Below are 18513 nucleotides of genomic sequence, written 5' to 3' on the forward strand. Positions count from 1 at the left end.
CTCTCACCTGTTCGACTGATCGTACTGATCAAACACGGAAGTGCTGACTGTTACGTGTCCAGGTATTGTCTCTTTTAACCAATGAGATATCGGGGGCGGGACCGAGCTCTGCTTTTATTAGTGTCGTATCAACGAAGCGAATTAATTTGTCTTCTTAGAGAAGAAAATCTGTGAACAAGTCTGACACGGTGGGAAAGAGTGAAGGTAAAAACTTTAAATACATGTTTATACATAGAATAAATAAACCACAGAGTGTTGACTACAGCATTTGAAAAGTTATTAAATGTGTGTGTATAGTTTTCTCTGTTTTCATTCAGTCGTCAGGTTAGTTTAACATGTTTTAACTTGTTGTGTGTTTTTCTTTTTTATAGCGCACACAGAGAACCTAATGGAGACCGATGGGAATAGAAGGTACATTTCTTGTTGTTTGGGTGGTTATCAGGTGTAAATTGTCACTTCACTCTGGTTCTCAGTTCACACTTAATAGTGGTAATTTTTTGTACTTTATTGTTCAAAAGCTCTGTAGATCCATATCCTGAAGAGGAGTATGCTATGAACAAAAACGTCGAGGCCTTGCTCTCATCTTTAACCAGCAAAATTTCTTTAAATTGGGGTTTGATTATAGGGATGGAAGTGAGGTCGACTGCCGCAACTTGGAGCAAAGGTAACTTTTTCCATTGAGCTGCTGGAAAGGAAAACTGTGGCTTAACTGTGTGATCATGAGCTATGTTAATGTGTCTACTAGATCTTTCTTTTTTTAGAATTTGTATTAGATGGTTTGGTCATTCTGTCCTTTGTATTTCATTACGTGATGTGTTTTTTACATCTCTTTAAGACTCAAGGGTCTAGGCTTTGACGTGAAGTCTTATGATAGCTACAATAAGGCACAAGTCGAAGAATTAATCAATAAAGGTAAGAACAAACATGATCACCATTAAGAACTACTGCAAAGTACAGCAAGTTGAAACTATCACAGTTATAATAATAAATTCTCTTTCATTAAAGAGTTTAGTGTATGTTCAAACTGTTAGAGAGATGTTCAGCTGGAATATAATTTTGGACGCTATAGTTTTTGTTACTGTTGAACTGTGCTGCGTTATACTGCTGGATTATTTCACCTAGCCTCACTGATTTAAGTGAGTTGGATAAAATAATACAAACACCTGCCAGTGTAATGTAATAAAGACACATAACAACAACGTATGACATGTTGTAGTACAATTTACTTTGGCTCTTTCAATTGCAAGTTTAACAAATATCATGATGTCCCACCAGCTGCGAAGGCCGATCATTCAGATGCAGACTGCTTTTTGCTTGTCTTTCTGAGCCATGGTGAGGGTGAACATGTTTACACCGAAGATGGCAAGATCAGCATCAAGGATATCGTGTCCAAGTTTAAAGGAACAGAGTGCAGAAGCCTTGTAGGAAAACCAAAGATCTTCATATGGCAGGTACATGTGAACAAAAAACATAATCCCTCACAGTACCAGAAAAACGCGTAATATTATTTGTTTTACATATGCTTTGACTTTCTTACACCACTAACAAAGTTCATGGGGTTGTGTCATTCACCAGGCTTGCCGTGGAAATAAGCATGACGACCCAGTGACAGCCTGTGCTGCAGTGGACAGTGAGGAAGGGACAATTGAGGTGGTGGTGGATGCAGCTGCTGTACACACTCTTCCTGCTGGAGCTGATTTCATCATGTGCTACTCTGTGGCTGAAGGTAAGGCCATGTGGGATTATTCAAACTCTCTTAATCTGGTCTTAAACTGAAAGATTCACTTCATTTGATTCAGTTGATACTTGTGTACTAGTAATTATACTTAGAAACTAGAATACATTTATTAGGAAATAGGCTTTTTCAATGTCTTTTTTGCTGATCACTCAGTAGCTGTTTTGTCCTGTGTCTTCTGTTAAGGTTACTTTTCCTTTCGGAACTCCATGAACGGCTCCTGGTATATCCAGGACCTGTGTGAGCTGCTTGAGAAGTATGGAAAATCCCTTGAATTCACGAATTTACTCACCCTGGTCAACAGAAAGGTGTCACAGAGGAGCGCTGTGAGTGAAGATGAGAATGCCCGTGGAAAGAAGCAAGTACCGTGCTTTGCTTCAATGCTCACCAAGAAACTCTACTTTCACCCAAAAAAGTAGTAGCTTCAGACCTCTTCATTAAATTAGATGGCTTTTATGTTGATATCTTGGAAATGGGGTCTTCTAAAACAACTTTTAAAGAAGTTTCTGATTTAATTTCTATTCCTCCACTTTACAATGTTTATGAACACTATTTACATTTGTATTAATAAATCTCTCTTCTCTTCACTGATTATTAAAGATAGTGGTTATAAAATAACAGGAACATGCTTATTCACGTGAAAAAATGTAATCTTCCTGGCCTCATGTAATCGATTCATTTGAGAAACGTCATGTCATTTGTTAATTTGTAAATGACGCAAAGATTAATCATAAGAAACAACAATATTGAAGGAGTAATATTTATTCAACACAGCTACATGTATTATATGTGACACCATATTAACTGATATGTGAATATAGTATAAAGCATTTCAGGTACTTTAGAAACAGTGTCGTGATAATATTCCTCTTACTATCAACACTTTGTAATACTGTACTCACACATAGCTACACTGGATTAGACTTCTGTACAGTCGGTCTAGAGCACGTAAGTAAAATAAAGCATTAACCTTTATTTAAAAACATTAGAGCCACTGTGACACAGTAGATTTAAGTTGATAGATTATTGGTTATTGACTAAGACTAGTTTGGTTTTAAAGGATGACTTGTTAAACAATGACTTTAACAACAGTATGTGATTGTTTTTCCAGAAATGAATTGACCAAAACAAACGGGTTATTTTGAGACAATCACACTGGGTATACAGTACGTATGTTGTAAGGTGTTCCTGTTATTTTATCCAGCTTCTGTCAATTTTTAGCTAATTATAACATCCATAACATGTTCTTATTTTATTGTTTGATCAGAATTTAACTACTGTGGTACTACACTAATGTTGGCCTACTCTGCAGCCAGTTTCTTTATTTACAGTCTTTGCTAAGTGAAAGTTGGCTCAGAATCAACATGGTCCCTTAGGAAGCTAGAAATCTCAGGCTTATCTGGTTTTAGCTGTAAAGTCAGACATATCATTTCAATGTGACTCTAACATGTTACAACCAGAGACAGTATAGGGGGAATTTGTGTTTCTGCAGTTCTTTGTGATGCAGCATTTTATGGTACTAAATTTAATAACATGTATTTGCACCTGTAACACCAGCAAACATACCTCAGGGAGTAGAAGTGTCCTTTTCAACATGCTGTGGACCTGGAACACTTTAAGCTGTGTCACTTGATCTACGACTCAGGAAAAACAAAGATACTAACACACACTGATGTTGTCTTATTGTGACAATGAGGTGATGAGATAAAGCCCTTATACAATAAATACTGTGTAAAGATTTACTTACTGTTGACCGCCTTATTAACTACTGTCTTATAAAACCTTTGTGCATTCATGTGATGCATCTATAAGACTTCATCTCCATCTTGTTATCTGTCCACCAGCAGCGACTACAATCACACCTTTGAGATTTCCTTAAGAAGACATTGTGCAGACAAGAAAATCTCCCAGTAACGGCCAAATACTTTTGATTTAAGTGTCCGTGTTTTTCTCAAAGATACAATTAGCATCATTATCAAGACTAAATGAAACACATAATGATATGGATTCCTAGTAAAAAGATGCCATTATCAAAATAAAGCAGAGAAGTTGTTTTCGCTCCAGATCGTGTGAGTAAGTGATAAATCTTCATGACTTGGCTTTGTTCATGGGTTTGACTGGATCTGTTCAAGTGGCATCTAAAGTTGAGTTGAACATCTCAGGCGCTTCAGTTCTTCCTCCACCGACAAAGTTACAGAGAACACAGAGTCATGATTTATCATAAACTACTACATATTTCGATAGAAGTTTGAATGCTAAATAGTGATTTGTGAGAATTTTATCTTTTATATTTGTCACTTTCACTTCCAGAGTTAAACTGTATCATATGTTCTTCATATATTTCTGACTTTGAACTATGTGCCTTTTAAAAAATGTGGAAAAAAGGGAACAAATAAAAACCAACCTGAGCCAGATCATCCTTCAGTTCATTGTATTTCTTTACATTGAATTTCTTCTTGCTGGCTCCTTTATAAAAGTAATGCAGGAACTGTCTGTCTTTAGCATCAGGATACACATTATCCTGTGGAAGGAAAAAAAGAACAATAACTACTTTTATTGAATAGTGATAACTTAATCTAATGTTATCACTATGGTTTTCTGACAGTCTTCACAAATAAACACAATGAAAACACAACACAGAGGAAAAAATGCACAGAAATTTAACTAAATGCTTCAAAGATCACTTGTGTGTACAAAACATAAACCTTATGATGGAAATCAGCAGGCAGACAGTAAACATGTTACTGCTTGAAAGAAGTTTCTCATTAGTGCAGAATCACTGTTCTTAGGAATAAGACACCTGGAGGGAAAAATACTCATCACTCCACCCAACACTGCTGCTCAGTTCTTACATGTCCTATTTTCCTGGAAATGACAATAGAAATGAACCAACCTGGGTTCACTAGATCAGAATATTAAAAAATGTTATGTTTTTTTTGTTTTGGTTTTCTTGTGAAATATGATCTAAAATAAATGTCATTAAAAAATTAAGAAACAATGAAAAATGGTCTTATTGATAATTGTCTACAATTGTCATTGTAAATATTTTTAGATAGAACCTGCTTCTGATAAACAGCCTTTTTTTTTAACTAAGTGAGCTTTAAGGGCCACTGAGGAACAGATATGTAAGTCAATCGGTATTAGAGAACCACTAAAACCACATATCGGGACCCCATGAACGGCTCCTGGTATATCCAGGACCTGTGTGAGCTGCTTGAGAAGTATGGGAAATCCCTTGAATTCACAAATTTACTCACCCTGGTCAACAGAAAAGTATCACAGAGGAGCGTTGAGAAGAGTAGAATCCAGAAGGCCCTTGGAAAGAAGCAAGTAAATTATATTAAATTAGATGGCTTTTATGTTGATATCTTGGAAATGGGGTCTTCTAAAACAACCTTTAAATAATTTTCAGATTTAATTTCTATTCTTACATTTTACAATGTTTATAAACACTATTTACATTTGGATTATTAACTCTCTCTTCTCTTCACTGATTATTGAAGACAGTGGTTATAAAATAACAGGAACACACTTATTCACATGCACTGAATAAATTAAATCTTCCTGGCCTCAAGTGATCACTTCACTTCTGAAACTACATGTAATTTGTTAATTTCTAAATTACTCAAAGATTATTCGTAACAAACAACAATATTGAAGGAGTAATATTTATTCAACACAGCTACATGTATTATATGTGACAGTGTATTAACTGATATATGGAAAGGGTATAAAGCATGTCAGGTACTTTAGAAACAGTGTTGTGATAATATTCCTCTTACTATCAACACGTGTAATACTGTACTCACACATAGCTACACTGGATTAGACTTCTGTACAGTCTGTCTAGAGCACGTAAGTAAAATAAAGGATTAACCTTTATATAAAAACATTAGAGCCACTGTGACAGTAACACAGTCACCTTGTATAGTAACAAAAATGCACAGACATTTAACTAAATGCTTCAAAGATCAATCGTGTGTACACAACATAAACCTTACGATGGAAATCAGCAGGCACGGAGTAAACATGTTACTGCTTGAAGGAAGTTTCTCATTAGTGCAGAATCACTGTTCTTAGGAATAAGACACCTGGAGGGAAAAATACTGATCACACCACTGAACACTGCTTCTCAGTCCTTACATGTCCTATTTTCCTGGAATGAACCTTTAAACCTGTCACACTGGTGATAGTGAAACTTTTGCTGCTTCTCAACAATGTGCTGGCATGTTCCACGTAGTAAAGGTGGTGGAGTGTTGCATAATGGACCTACAAGGACAGAAAATAAACCTAACGCCGTTGTCAACTACCCCAGTGGAGTGTAGACATGATCAGATGTCATCTAGGGTTGGTCTGTAGACCAATTTAGAAATGAACCAACCTGGGTTCACTCGATCAGAACATAAAAAAATGTTATGTTTTTTTCTTCTTTTTGTTTTTGTTTGCTTGTGAAATATAATCTTTAAAATAAATGTCATTAAAAATTAAGAAACAATGGAAAATGGTCTTATTGATAATTGTCTACAGTTGTCATTGTAGATATTTTTAGATAGAAGCTGCTTCTGATAAACAGCCTTTTTTAACTAAGTGAGCTTTAAGGGCCACTGAGAAACAGATATGTGTTTAAATTTGTTTTAGAGAACCACTAAAACCACATATGTGCTGCATAATAAGAACTTATAGGATAATTCCAAAGAGCCTGACCTTAAATACACTAGTAAATTTTAATTGGATTATCCATTTTCTGCTGCTCATCCAGGTAAATTGCTTTGTTGGTACAGACTTAACATATTTCAATTTAATTTTATTTATGAAGCTCTGAAGTTTGCATTTACAGTGTAAGGTTTAGGACCTTATAAAATATAGATGTATACAGAATTATATAGATAACCCATCAATTCCACTTGAGCAAGCACCAGGTGACAGAAGAGGAAAAACTCCCTTAGAGCCTGCAAACCTCCAGCAGAGCCAGGCTCAGGGTGGGCGGCCATCTGCCTCGACAGGTTGGGGTGATTGGAAAGAGGAAAACATAGCAAAACAACATGCAAAAACACTGGACAGGTTTGAGGATCCTGTAACTGCACTCTGGAGATATACAGCTCAGAGGACGAGGACACTTGCAGAAAAGTACAGAGAGGAAGGGTGAACGAAGACACAATATTAAGTATTAATCAAAAAATGTATTAAATAAAGATACAAGTAGGCATTTGCTACATTGTTAGGTTATAGGTCTGTGTCAGGATGTACTGGTAAATACATTAAAAATAGTTGTAGAAGACATTACTCCTACTTTAATTTCTTTAATGTGTTTTATTTTACCATTACTTTGCGTGTTTAAAGCTGATTGAATGTGATATCTGATATTTAGTTTGGTGAACCTTTCAAAAACATCTGCATAAGTAGCTTTTTGGCTTTATCTCCCTTTCATTCTTAATAATTTAAATATTAATATTTAATCTTCAATCACTCCTCTTACCTGTTCAACTGCCAAAAACGGAAGTGCTGGCTGTTACGTGAGAGCCAATCGTGTCCTGGTATAGTCCCTTTTAGCCAATGAGATAGCAGGGGGCGGGACCGAGCTCAGTTTTCGACGAAGCAAATTCATTTGTCTTCGGAGAGAAGAAAATCTGTGAACATGTCTGACACGGTGGGAAAGAGTGAAGGTAACAACGTTAAATACATGTTTATACATAGAATAAATAAACCGCAGAGTGTTGACTACAGATGTGAAAAGTTATTAGAACAAATGTGATGAGTTCAGGAACCAGTGAAGTAGTGTTTACTAACGCTGTTGGTACTTTGTTATTACTGAAGTGCTGAAACACCTGAACTAGTTTTCTCTGTTTTCATTCAGTCGTCAGGTTAGTTTAACTTGTTTTAATAACATGTGATTCATTGACTTTCCCAGTTACTCAAGACAGCAGACCTGCAACACACAGGATGGGTGAGTGCTTCACACTATATTATTTATTCTGTTTTACTCTATTTTAAGGATATATTAAAAACATATTTTTATAATGACAGATAGATTGAACTTTGAAAAGAAGAGAGGAGACACGTTTTCTACAACAAAGCAAAAGTGAAACGAATGTACAGTTAGAAAGAAGTCAGGTTTTATTGACTCTAAGGTCAAAGTACAGCCAGCGTATACATAAGAAATTACCTTTAATATTACAGATATAAATCACGTGCAGAGGATTTTTTAACTTTACTTTACTTAAACCGAGCTACAACATTTTTTGGTCAATAGGTGTCCTTAATTAACTAGGTATATTCAAAAAAGTATAAAAACTCCCTGAAACAATTTGCTGATTGTCTTTTTTATTAAACATGCCAATACCTTTTTTACACCTCTAAACTGCTGCCCTGCTACACAAAATCTAATCTACATATCTGTAGGGTGGAGTGTGGATGTCCCACTTTGAGCATTTGTTCTTTTAGCAGCCTTTTCCATCTTTCTCCACCTGTCACCCACCTATTGGACTCTAAGCTGATGGAACAATGGCTGCTTGACCCCATAACAGAAGCAATTCATGCACCTGCAGTTGTACTTTAAACAGTGTATTATTGTTTAATAAGTATATTCTGCACTATTGCGTGTGTTACTTATGTATGTGTGTTTGTTTTTTATAGCAGACACAAAGAACCTAATGGAGACTGATGCGATTATCAGAAGGTGAATTTCTTGTTGTTTGGGTGGTTATCAGGTGTAAATTGTCACTTCACTCTGGTTCTCAGTTCACACCTAATAGTTTTCCTATTTTTGTGCTTTTTTTTTCTTCAAAAGCTCTTTAGCTCTAGATCTTGAAGAGGAGTATCCTATGAACAACAAACGTCGAGGCCTTGCTCTCATCTTTAACCAGAAACAATTCTGCAAGAAATTGGAGTTACCTGAGAGGTCTGGAACTGAGTCTGATGGCCGCAACTTGGTGAAAAGGTAACTTTTTTCAATGAGCTGCTGGAAAGGACCACTTTGGCTTAACTGTGTGATCATGAGCTATGTTCATGTGTCTAATAGATCTTTCTTTTTTCAGAATTTGGAGTAGATCTTTTGGTCATTGGGTCCTTTTTCTATTTCATTATATGATCCATTTTTCACATCTCTTTAAGACTCAAGGATCTAGGCTTTGACGTGAAGTCTTATGATAGCTACGAACAGGCACAAGTCGAAGAATTAATCAATAAAGGTAAGAACACACATGATCACCTTTAAGAACTACTGCAAAGTACAGCAAGTTGAAACTATCACAGTTATAATAATAAATTCTCTTTCATTAAAGAGTTTAGTGTATGTTCAAACTGTTAGAGAGATGTTCAGCTGGAATATCATTTTGGACGCTATAGTTTTTGTTTTGTTGTTGAACTGTGCTGCATTATACTGCTGGATTATTTCACCTAGCCTCACGGATTTAAGTGAGTTGGACAAAATAATACAAACACCTGCCAGTGTAATGTAATAAAGTTCAAAATGACCATACAGTTAGCAGCACTCTGAAACACTGAACATTATATTCCTTGTGAAGGTAGGATCTATTGCAGGGTTGCTGCTTAGGACCTCATGGGTTTTTAGCTAGTTGTACCTAATATTCTGCCAACACATGACATGTTGTAGTACAATTTACTTTTGGCTCTTTCAGTTGCAAGTTTAACAAATAGCATGATGTCCCACCAGCTGCGAAGGCCGATCATTCAGATGCAGACTGCTTTTTGCTTGTCTTTCTGAGCCATGGTGAGGATGAACATGTTTACACCAGAGATGGCAAGATCAGCGTCAAGGATATCGTATCCAAGTTTAAAGGAACTGAGTGCAAAAGCCTTGTAGGAAAGCCAAAGATCTTCATATGGCAGGTACATGTGAACAAAAAACATAATCCCTCACAGAACCAGAAAAACATGTAATATTATTTGTTTTACATATGTTTTACTTCCTTACGTCACTAACTAAGTTCATGGGGTTGTGTCTGTCACCAGGCTTGCCGTGGAGATCAGCATGATGACCCAGTGACAGCCTGTGATGCAGTGGACAGTAGGCCAATGACAAATGAGGTGGTGGTGGATGCAGCTGCTGTACACACTCTTCCTGCTGGAGCTGATTTCATCATGTGCTACTCTGTGGCTGAAGGTAAGGCCATGTGGCCATTTGATTCAGTTGATACTTTGAATATGTACTAGTAATTATACTTAGAAACTAGAATACATTTATTAGGTAATAGGCTTTTTCAATGTCTTTTTTGCTGATCACTCAGTAGCTGTCCTGTCCTGTGTCTTCTCTTAAGGTTACTATTCCCATCGGGAAACCATGAAAGGCTCCTGGTATATCCAGGACCTGTGTGAGCTGCTTGGGGAGTATGGAAAATCCCTTGAATTCACGCATTTACTGTCCCTGGTCAACAGAAAGGTGGCACAGAGGGGCGTTGAGAAAAGTAGAGGCCACATTGGTAAGAGTGAAGACCAGATTGGAAAGAAGCAAGTACCGTGCTTTTCTTCAATGCTCACCAAGAAACTCTACTTCCGCCCAAAAAAGTATTAGCTTCAGACCTCTGTCATTAAATTAGATGTTTTTTATGTTGATATCTTGGGGTCTTCTAAAACAACCTTAAAAGAATTTCCTGATTTTATTTCAAGTCCTCCACTTTACAGTGTTTGTGAACACTATTTACAATAGCATTAATAAATCTCTCTTCTCTTCATTGATTATTAGAGACAGTGGTTATAAAATAACAGGAACACACTTATTCACATGAAAACATGTGATCTTCCTCGCCTCACTTCAAACTCACTTGTTCATTTCTAAATTACGTAAAGATTGTTCGTTAGAAACAACAATATTGAAGGAGTGATATTTATTCAACCCAGCTACATGTATTATATGTAACTGTGTATTAACTGATATGTTGAAAGGGTATAAAGCAGGTACTTTAGAAACAGTGTCGTGATAATATTTCTCCTAAGATCAACACTTTGTAATACTGTACTCACACGTAGCTACACTGGATTAGACTTCTGTACAGTTTGTCAATAGCACGTAAGTGAAATAAAGCATTAATCTTTATTTTAAAACATTAGAGCCACTGTGACAGAGTAGATTTAAGTAGTGAGATTAATGGTTATTGACTAGTTTAGTTTGAAAATGGTAACCACAGGAAGACGTATTAAACAATAACTTCTATAAATGAATTGACTCAAACGCGTTATTTTTGAGAAAATTCCCCTGGGTATACAGTACGTATGTTTTAAGGTGTTCCTGTTATTTTATCCAGCTTCTGTCCCTTTTTAGCTAATTTCAACATCCTTGACATGTTTTTGTTTATTGTTAGATCAGTGGCACCACACTAATGTTGGCTTATTCTGCAGCCAGTTTCTTTTTTTACAGTCTTTGCTAAGTGAAAGTTGGCTCAGAATCAACATGGTCCCTTAGGAAGCTGGAAATCTCAGGCTTATCTGGTTTTAGCTGTAAAGTCAGACATATCATTTTAAATTGACTGTAACATGTCACAACCAGGGGCAGTATAGGGGGAATTTGTGTTTCTGCAATTCTTTGTGATGCAGCATTTTATGGTACTAAATTTAATAACATATATTTGCACCTATTACACCAGCAAACATACCTCAGGGAGTAGAAGTGTCCTTTCCAACGTGCTGTGGACCCGGAACACTTTAAGCTATGTCACTTGATCTACGACTCAGGAAAAACAAAGATACTAACACACACTGATGTTGTCTTATCACGACAGAGAGGTTACGAGCTAAAGCCCTATACAATAAATACTGTTTAAAGATTTATTTACTGACCTCCTTAATAACGACTGTCTTATGAAACCTTTGTGCATTTATGTGATGCGTCTATAAGAATTCATCTCCATCTTGTTATCTGTCCACCGGCAGCGACCACAATCACACCTTTGAGATGACATTGTACAGACAAGAAAATCTCCCAGTAACCAAATACTTTTTATTTCAGTGTCTGTGTTTCTCTCAAAGATACAATTAGCATCATTATCAAGACTCAATGAAACACGTAGTGATATGTATTCCTAGTAAAAACATGCCATTATCAAAATAAAGCAGAGAAGTTGTTTTTGCTCTAGGTCGTGTGAGTAAGTGACAAATCTAAATTACTTGGCTCTGTTCATGGCTTTGACTGGATCTGTTCAAGTGGCATCTGAAGTTGATTGGAACATCTCAGGCGCTTCAGTTCTTCCTTCACCGACAAAGTCACAGAGGACACAGCAACATAATTTATCATAAACTATCTATAATTGTCTTTTATTTTTCTCATTTTTAATTTCAGAGTTAAACTGTATCATATGTTCTTCCTGCATTCTAACTTTGAACTATGTACCTGTAGAAAATGTGTAAAAAAGGGAACAAGTAAAAACCAACCTGAGCCAGATCATCCTTCAATGTGTACTTTATTTCTTTACATTGAATTTTTTGGGTTCGGATGCTTTACAGCCCATCAGTGAAATGACTCAACAAACACTCAAAAACTCCTTTAGGAAAGCTTTATTCCAGCATTCTTCATTACAGTCATATTCACATGTGTGTGGTTTCTGAAAGAAATACAAAATATAAAATTAATGATAAGCTGAACAATTACAATTACTGAATTTACCGTTCACATGTTATCCATATTGCTACCACAAGATGGAGTCCTTTCATCACAACATTTCTTTCTATGATATCCTCCTCGCTAAAGCAAATGCAGGTTTGCTAAACTAGTAAATCAAATGTATTAATAACAAATGGTACTTGCCTCTGGTAATATCATCTGCAGGATTATTTGCAGAATCTTTATGCCTCTCTGTCAGTCAAATCCTAAATCTCTGAAACACGGGTTCCTACAAACACTTTGAATCTACAGGATTCTGAGGACAGCCAGGTGAGCACAGTGGTTGAGTCTGTCCATAGTATTATCTTGTGAGTGACAGATGTAAGCTCTTTATTTAATCCCACAATGTCTTCACTATCACCTTAGCTCTTGTGGTATAAGGCACAATGAACCCTAACAGGTTGTGATGACTGGCAAGCACCTGATATATGGTGCGAAGGGTTACAGCTGAGTGTGTGAATGAGTGTGAATAGGTCAGAGTATCTGAGGAACAATGTCAGCGAAGCCCAAGAGCAGGTTCAGAGGCATCTTCTTGACATTGTCTATCGCAAGCTCCGCACTGTCTGATCTGATCTCAGGTGGAAGGTGGGAGATGACAATGAGTTACTTGCCCACTGGGTCAACTCAAACCCACCACTGCCTAATATGTCCTGCAATTTATCCACAAGCCCTTTGGCCTCATTCTCTGATGTTGGACTAGGCAAACAATTGTCAACATTGAATGACTGCAGTACTACTTCTCTGATGTCCTCACCTTCACAACTGTGTCGGATAATGTGTTTCTGGAGGGCGAATGTGGCACAGCAGGGAGAACATGTGGTGCCAAAGGGAAGCACTCACCATTCATATATGCTGGGCGGTTCCTCTCATTTCTCTTTCTCTACCTCTCTATTTCCCTCTTCCTGTCTCTCTGTCGAGCTACACGTCATTCCACCATTTGCCCTCTGGACCTGTCTGACTCGTCCTGATGCCCAACTTCTGGCTGGAGATCTCGTCGCCTGGATCCACCGTTTGCCCTATGGGATGCGTTTGGAGACTGGATTTGGTCACACACTACTATGAAGTCGGTCTTGGCTTCGGCGGACGTCGGCAGCTGTTTCTCGGAGGTCTCGACTTAACGCTCGATAGTCAAGGAATGGAACAAGTCTGCCTGCAAATATCTAACTGGACTCCACATTAACTTAAAGACATTAACTGTTATACTGGACTTCCTGCTGCCTACACAGCATGTAATCACCCATATGAGGATGGGTTCCCTGTTGAGTCTGGTTCCTCTCAAGGTTTCTTCCTGTTGCCTTCTCAGGGAGTTTTTCCTTGCCACTGTCGCCCTCGGCTTGCTCATCAGGGACAATCTGATTATTATGATTCATAGACATTCACTGTTCATGTACTGTTCTTTGGTTGTGTAAAGCTGCTTTGTGACAATGTCAATTGTAAAAAGCGCTCTACAAATAAAATTGAATTGAATTGAATTGAATTTCAGATCTTTCCACAAGAATCTGATTGAACTTGGTGAAACATACCGCGAATGTCACTGCTGACAGCCACAGCATGCTCCCGGAATCTCAGCAGTACAGGGAGCAGGGAAGGGCCTAGGGTCGGTCCAGGCAGCAGGAGCTTGTTAAGATTCTCACCTGGAAACTCAAATTAACAATTAAAGACCACTCTGTTCTTTCCATTGTGTGTCACCATATGCTGAGGAATAGACCAACTGGTAGGCGTGTCTTCGTCACCAGGTTGTAACTTAGGTGACCAGCTTATGTATTTCAACTCTGTAAGCTGCTGCTGTCTCTGGGTCCTTTAACATCCTCTTCTCTGTAGCTCTCAGCTAGGGAAGAACTGCATCCTTTGGGGCTTTGAGTGGGAGCATATGCGGAACACGTAAGAGCGGTGTAGCATATCTCTGAGTGCATTGTATCTCTTTCCTTACTGTTCTGTGTTCCAGGAGGTCTAGGGCTTCTTTGTCCTGACGTGAGCGGGTGCAGGCTTTTTTACTCCGCCAGGGCAGAATGTCCATTTGCCACAGCTTCTCAACATGATTGTATATGTCAGCTGAAGGTGACAGAGTGGATGTAAACAGACACTGCTGCTTTGATAGGCGGTATCTTAGTCTTTGTGCTGGGCTTTAGAGAGTCCAGCCATGGCGACTCTTCACAGCTGTGGGGCCTCCAGGAGGTCCTAGGCGTACTGGTTGAATCTGATAAGGATGACCAGACCCAATCAGCAACATAGGACCGACACAGTGCAAGGATTGCAAAGGTAAATCTCTCAGGTGCCAATACCTCTTCTGTAGAGCATCCACTCAATGAGCATTCTGCTTCCTCTGTAGTGCTGTTCGATTGGACTTCAGTGTGCTCTGGCATTGTTCTTACTTGGTCTGCAGCAATACCAGCCCTGTCATTAATGTCATGCAGTGGAAGGAGGTGACGGCTGCTACATGTCTTGCATTGCATCTTCAAGTTACATTCAGCTGCACGATGACCTCGGCCACAACGCCAACAGCGATTGTTAGCTTTAGTCCAAATATTCTTCTGTGTGGTGCGATTGAACTCTCGAGGGTTTGGATGAGTCATGGCTGGGATTGTTGCTGACGTCCACCCATGGGGCTTGGTGTTTGGTGACGAGAGTGACAGTGTCTATTGGGTTTCTCCTGTCTCTTGAATGCATCATACTCATGTTACCTGGGAGATTGATGTCTTTGTGAACCTGACCTGTAATGGTACTCATCAGGATCACTCTCAAGTAAGCTATTATGGGATGTCTCCGATGATTACCTTGTTGTTTGGTGACCTGAATGACTGCTACTGTATGTGAGAGACTAGGATCTTTTAGTGGAGAAGAGTGCTTTGACTTAACTGAAAACTTCAGCTCTGTCATGGCTGATGTGGGCTATACAGGTGGACTAGTCACTTGCAATTGCTGGACTAGAACCGCAGATGCTCTACCTTTAAAGTGTACGGGAAGGTATGATTGCCTCTTGACATGCACACTATGCTGCTCTTCCAAAAACTTAGACATCCTTATCAGTGGTGAACAAGTAATCCGGCTCGAAGGACCATAAAAAATGGAGAAGGCTGACAAAGGCTTCTCCCATGTACTTGGGTTCAGATGCTTTACATCCCACCACTGAAGTGACTGTTAGATCACTCAAAAAACTTGGAGTTCCTTTAGGAAAGCTTTATTCCAGCATCCCTCATTACACTCATATTCAAGTGTGTGTGTGGTTTCCAAAAAAATTACAAAATCAACGATAAGCTGAACAATTACAACTTGTTATCAAGACGTTTTTCCATTACATTGGGCATGACTGAATTTACGTGTTATCCATATGGCTGCCACAAGATGGAGACCTTACATCACAACATTTCTTTCTATTAACTTGTCTTAGCCAAATCAAATGCAAGTCAGCCAAACAAGTAATTCAAACATATTAATAACAAATGGTACTTGGGATTAGCACAAATGACAACTCAACAATAAATACGGAATGTATGTATTAAATTAAAGCGCTGTAAATACAGTCTCGAAAATGTGCAGGCTATCAATTACCCTTAATTGGTCCTATGTAGCATAAACAGCGAGCGAACAACGAAAAGCCATAATATCAGGAACAGAAACATAAATATACATAACAAAGTTTCTTTGGTTGTGTAAAGCTGCTTTGCGACAATGTCAATTGTAAGAGCTATACAAATAAAATTGAATTTAATTTAATTGAATTAACTTGGTGGAACTCAGGGAAACTATCCTCCGTGACCTTCTCATGAACGGAGCTGGTTTGATCGGAACATACAATTCCTAGAGAAGTACCTGCTTTATACCCATTTTACATATCAGTTAATACACTGTACATATACAATTTACATATAAAACTTGTAGCTGTAATGACTCAATATTACTTCTCCAATATTGTTTTTTCTTGGGAATAATCTTTGTGTAACTTAGGAATGAGCCAATAACTACTGTGGCACTACACTAATGTTGTCTTATTCTGGAACGCAAGTCTTTGCTAAGTGAAAGTTGGCTCAGAATCATGGAAATATCAGGCTTATCTGGTTCTGACATTGAGGTGACAAGCTTAAGCCCTTATACAATAAATTCTGTGTAAAGATTTAGTTACTGTTGACCTCCTTAATAACGACTGTCTTATAAAACCTTTGTTCATTCATGTGATGCGTCTATAAGACTTCAACTCCATCTTGTTATGTGTTACCAGCAGCGACTACAATCACACCTTTGAGATTTCCTTAACAAGACATTGTGCAGACAAGAAAATCTCCCAGTAACAGTCAAATACTTTTGATTTCAGTGTCTGTGTTTCTGTCAAAGATACAATTAGCATCACTACAAGTGAAAGTTGGCTCAGAATCAACATGCTCCCTTAGGAATCTGGAAATCTCAGACTTATCTGGTTTTGGTTGTAAAGTCAGACATATCATTTCAAAGTGACTGTAACATGTCACAACCAGAGACATTATAGGAGGAATTTGTGTTTCTGCAGTTTTTTGTGATGCAGCATTTTATGGTACTTAATTTAATAACATGTATTTGCACCTGTAACACCAGCAAACATACCTCAGGGAGTAGAAGTGTCCTTTTCAATGTGCTGTGGACCTGGAACACTTTAAGCTATGTCACTTGATCTACAACTAAGGAAAAACAAAGATACTAACACACACGGATGTTTTCTTCTTGTGACAATGAGGTTACGAGCTAAAGCCCTATACAATAAATACTGCGTAAAGATTTACTTACTGTTGACCTCCTTAATAGCGACTTGTCTTGTAAAACCTTTCAAGACAATCACACCTTGGAGATTTCCTTAAGAAGACATTGTGCAGACAAGAAAATCTCCCAGTAACGGCCAAATACTTTTTATTTCAGTGTCCGTGTTTCTCTCAAAGATACAATTAGCATCATTATCAAGACTAAATGAAACACGTAACGATATGGATTCCTAGTAAAAATATTCCATTATCAAAATAAAGCAGAGAAGTTGTTTTCGCTCCAGATCGTGTCAGTAAGTGACAAATCTTTATGACTTGACTTTGTTCATGGCTTTGACTGGATCTGTTCAAGTGGCATCTGAAGTTGAGTTGAACATCTCAGGCGCTTCAGTTCTTCCTCCACCGACAAAGTCACAGAGAACACAGAGTCATGATTTATCATAAACTACTACATTTACTGATAGATTGAAAAGTTTAAATGCTAAATGGTGAGTTGTGGGAATTTTATCTTTTATTTTTGTCACTTTCACTTTCAGAGTTAAACTGTATCATATTTTCTTCCTATATTTCTAACTTGACCTATGTGGTTGTAGAAAATGTATAAAAAAGGGAACAAATAAAAACGAACCTGAGCAAGATCATCCTTCAGTTCATTGTTAATCCTGTGGAAGGACAAAAAAAGAACAATAACTACTTTTATTGCATAGTGATAATTTCATCTAATGTCCAGCCCAAATGGTTTTCTGATAGCCTTCACAAACAACCACAATGAAAACACAACATAGAGACAAAAATGCACAGAAATTTAACTAAATGCTTCAAAGATCACTCTTGTGTACACAACATAAACCTTATGATGGAAATCAGCAGGCACGGAGTAAACATGTTACTGCTTGAAGGAAGTTTCTCATCAGGGCAAAAATAACCGTTCTTAGAATTAAAACACCTGGAGGGAAAAATACTGTTCACGCCACTGAACACAACGTATGCTGCACAGTTGTTACATGTCGCATTGTACTTTAATTAATCGTTAAACCTGTCACACTGGTGATAGTGAAACTTTGCTGCTTCTCAACTATGTGCCTGAATGTTGCACCTAATGAAGGTGGTGGAGTGTTGCATTATGGATCTACAAGGACAGTAAATATACCTAAAACCATTGTCAACTACCCTAGTGTAGACATGATCTAATGTCATCTGTTGGTCTGTAGACCAGCTTAGAAATTAACCAACATGGGTTCACTAGATAGACTGAGGGGCCACGAGATAATTAAAGGGAAAGAAAAATATTACAGACTGTTATATTTATTTTGATGACTTTTATGTTTTTTTTCCTGTTTTGTTGTAAAATATAATCTTTAAAATAAAACTCAACTTCTTTCTCAAATCCACTGGTGAGAAAACAGTAACTAGTTACAACCTGTGTTATGAACCCAAAT

The 18513-nt window shown here is 37.7% G+C and overlaps 1 protein-coding gene and 1 pseudogene across 3 annotated transcripts; both read left to right on the forward strand.

Annotated features, from left to right (window-relative positions):
• The first annotated feature begins 187 nt into the window (after positions 1-187).
• Positions 188-12131, forward strand: LOC113161823 (caspase-6-like). Of its 3 annotated transcripts, XR_004463377.1 has the most exons (9): positions 7323-7398; positions 7644-7679; positions 8369-8411; positions 8523-8672; positions 8846-8922; positions 9408-9583; positions 9707-9857; positions 10012-10318; positions 10351-12131. XR_004463377.1 is itself a non-coding variant. In XM_026359628.1 (8 exons), the coding sequence occupies exons 2-8, from the start codon at positions 7676-7678 to the stop codon at positions 10263-10265; spliced, it is 855 nt and encodes a 284-aa protein (XP_026215413.1). In that variant the 5' UTR covers positions 188-204; positions 7644-7675; the 3' UTR covers positions 10266-12131. The 3 variants fall into 3 exon arrangements, 2 of the variants coding, with proteins under 2 accessions (XP_026215413.1, XP_026215411.1); XM_026359628.1 differs by lacking the exon at positions 7323-7398 and adding an exon at positions 188-204 and having other exon boundaries at positions 10012-12131; XM_026359626.1 differs by having other exon boundaries at positions 10012-12131.
• Positions 517-2929, forward strand: LOC113162664 (annotated as a pseudogene).
• Positions 12132-18513: the final 6382 nt, after the last annotated feature.

This window comes from Anabas testudineus, chromosome 1, assembly GCF_900324465.2.
Source record: "Anabas testudineus chromosome 1, fAnaTes1.2, whole genome shotgun sequence".
In the NCBI taxonomy this organism is placed as follows: domain Eukaryota; kingdom Metazoa; phylum Chordata; class Actinopteri; order Anabantiformes; family Anabantidae; genus Anabas; species Anabas testudineus.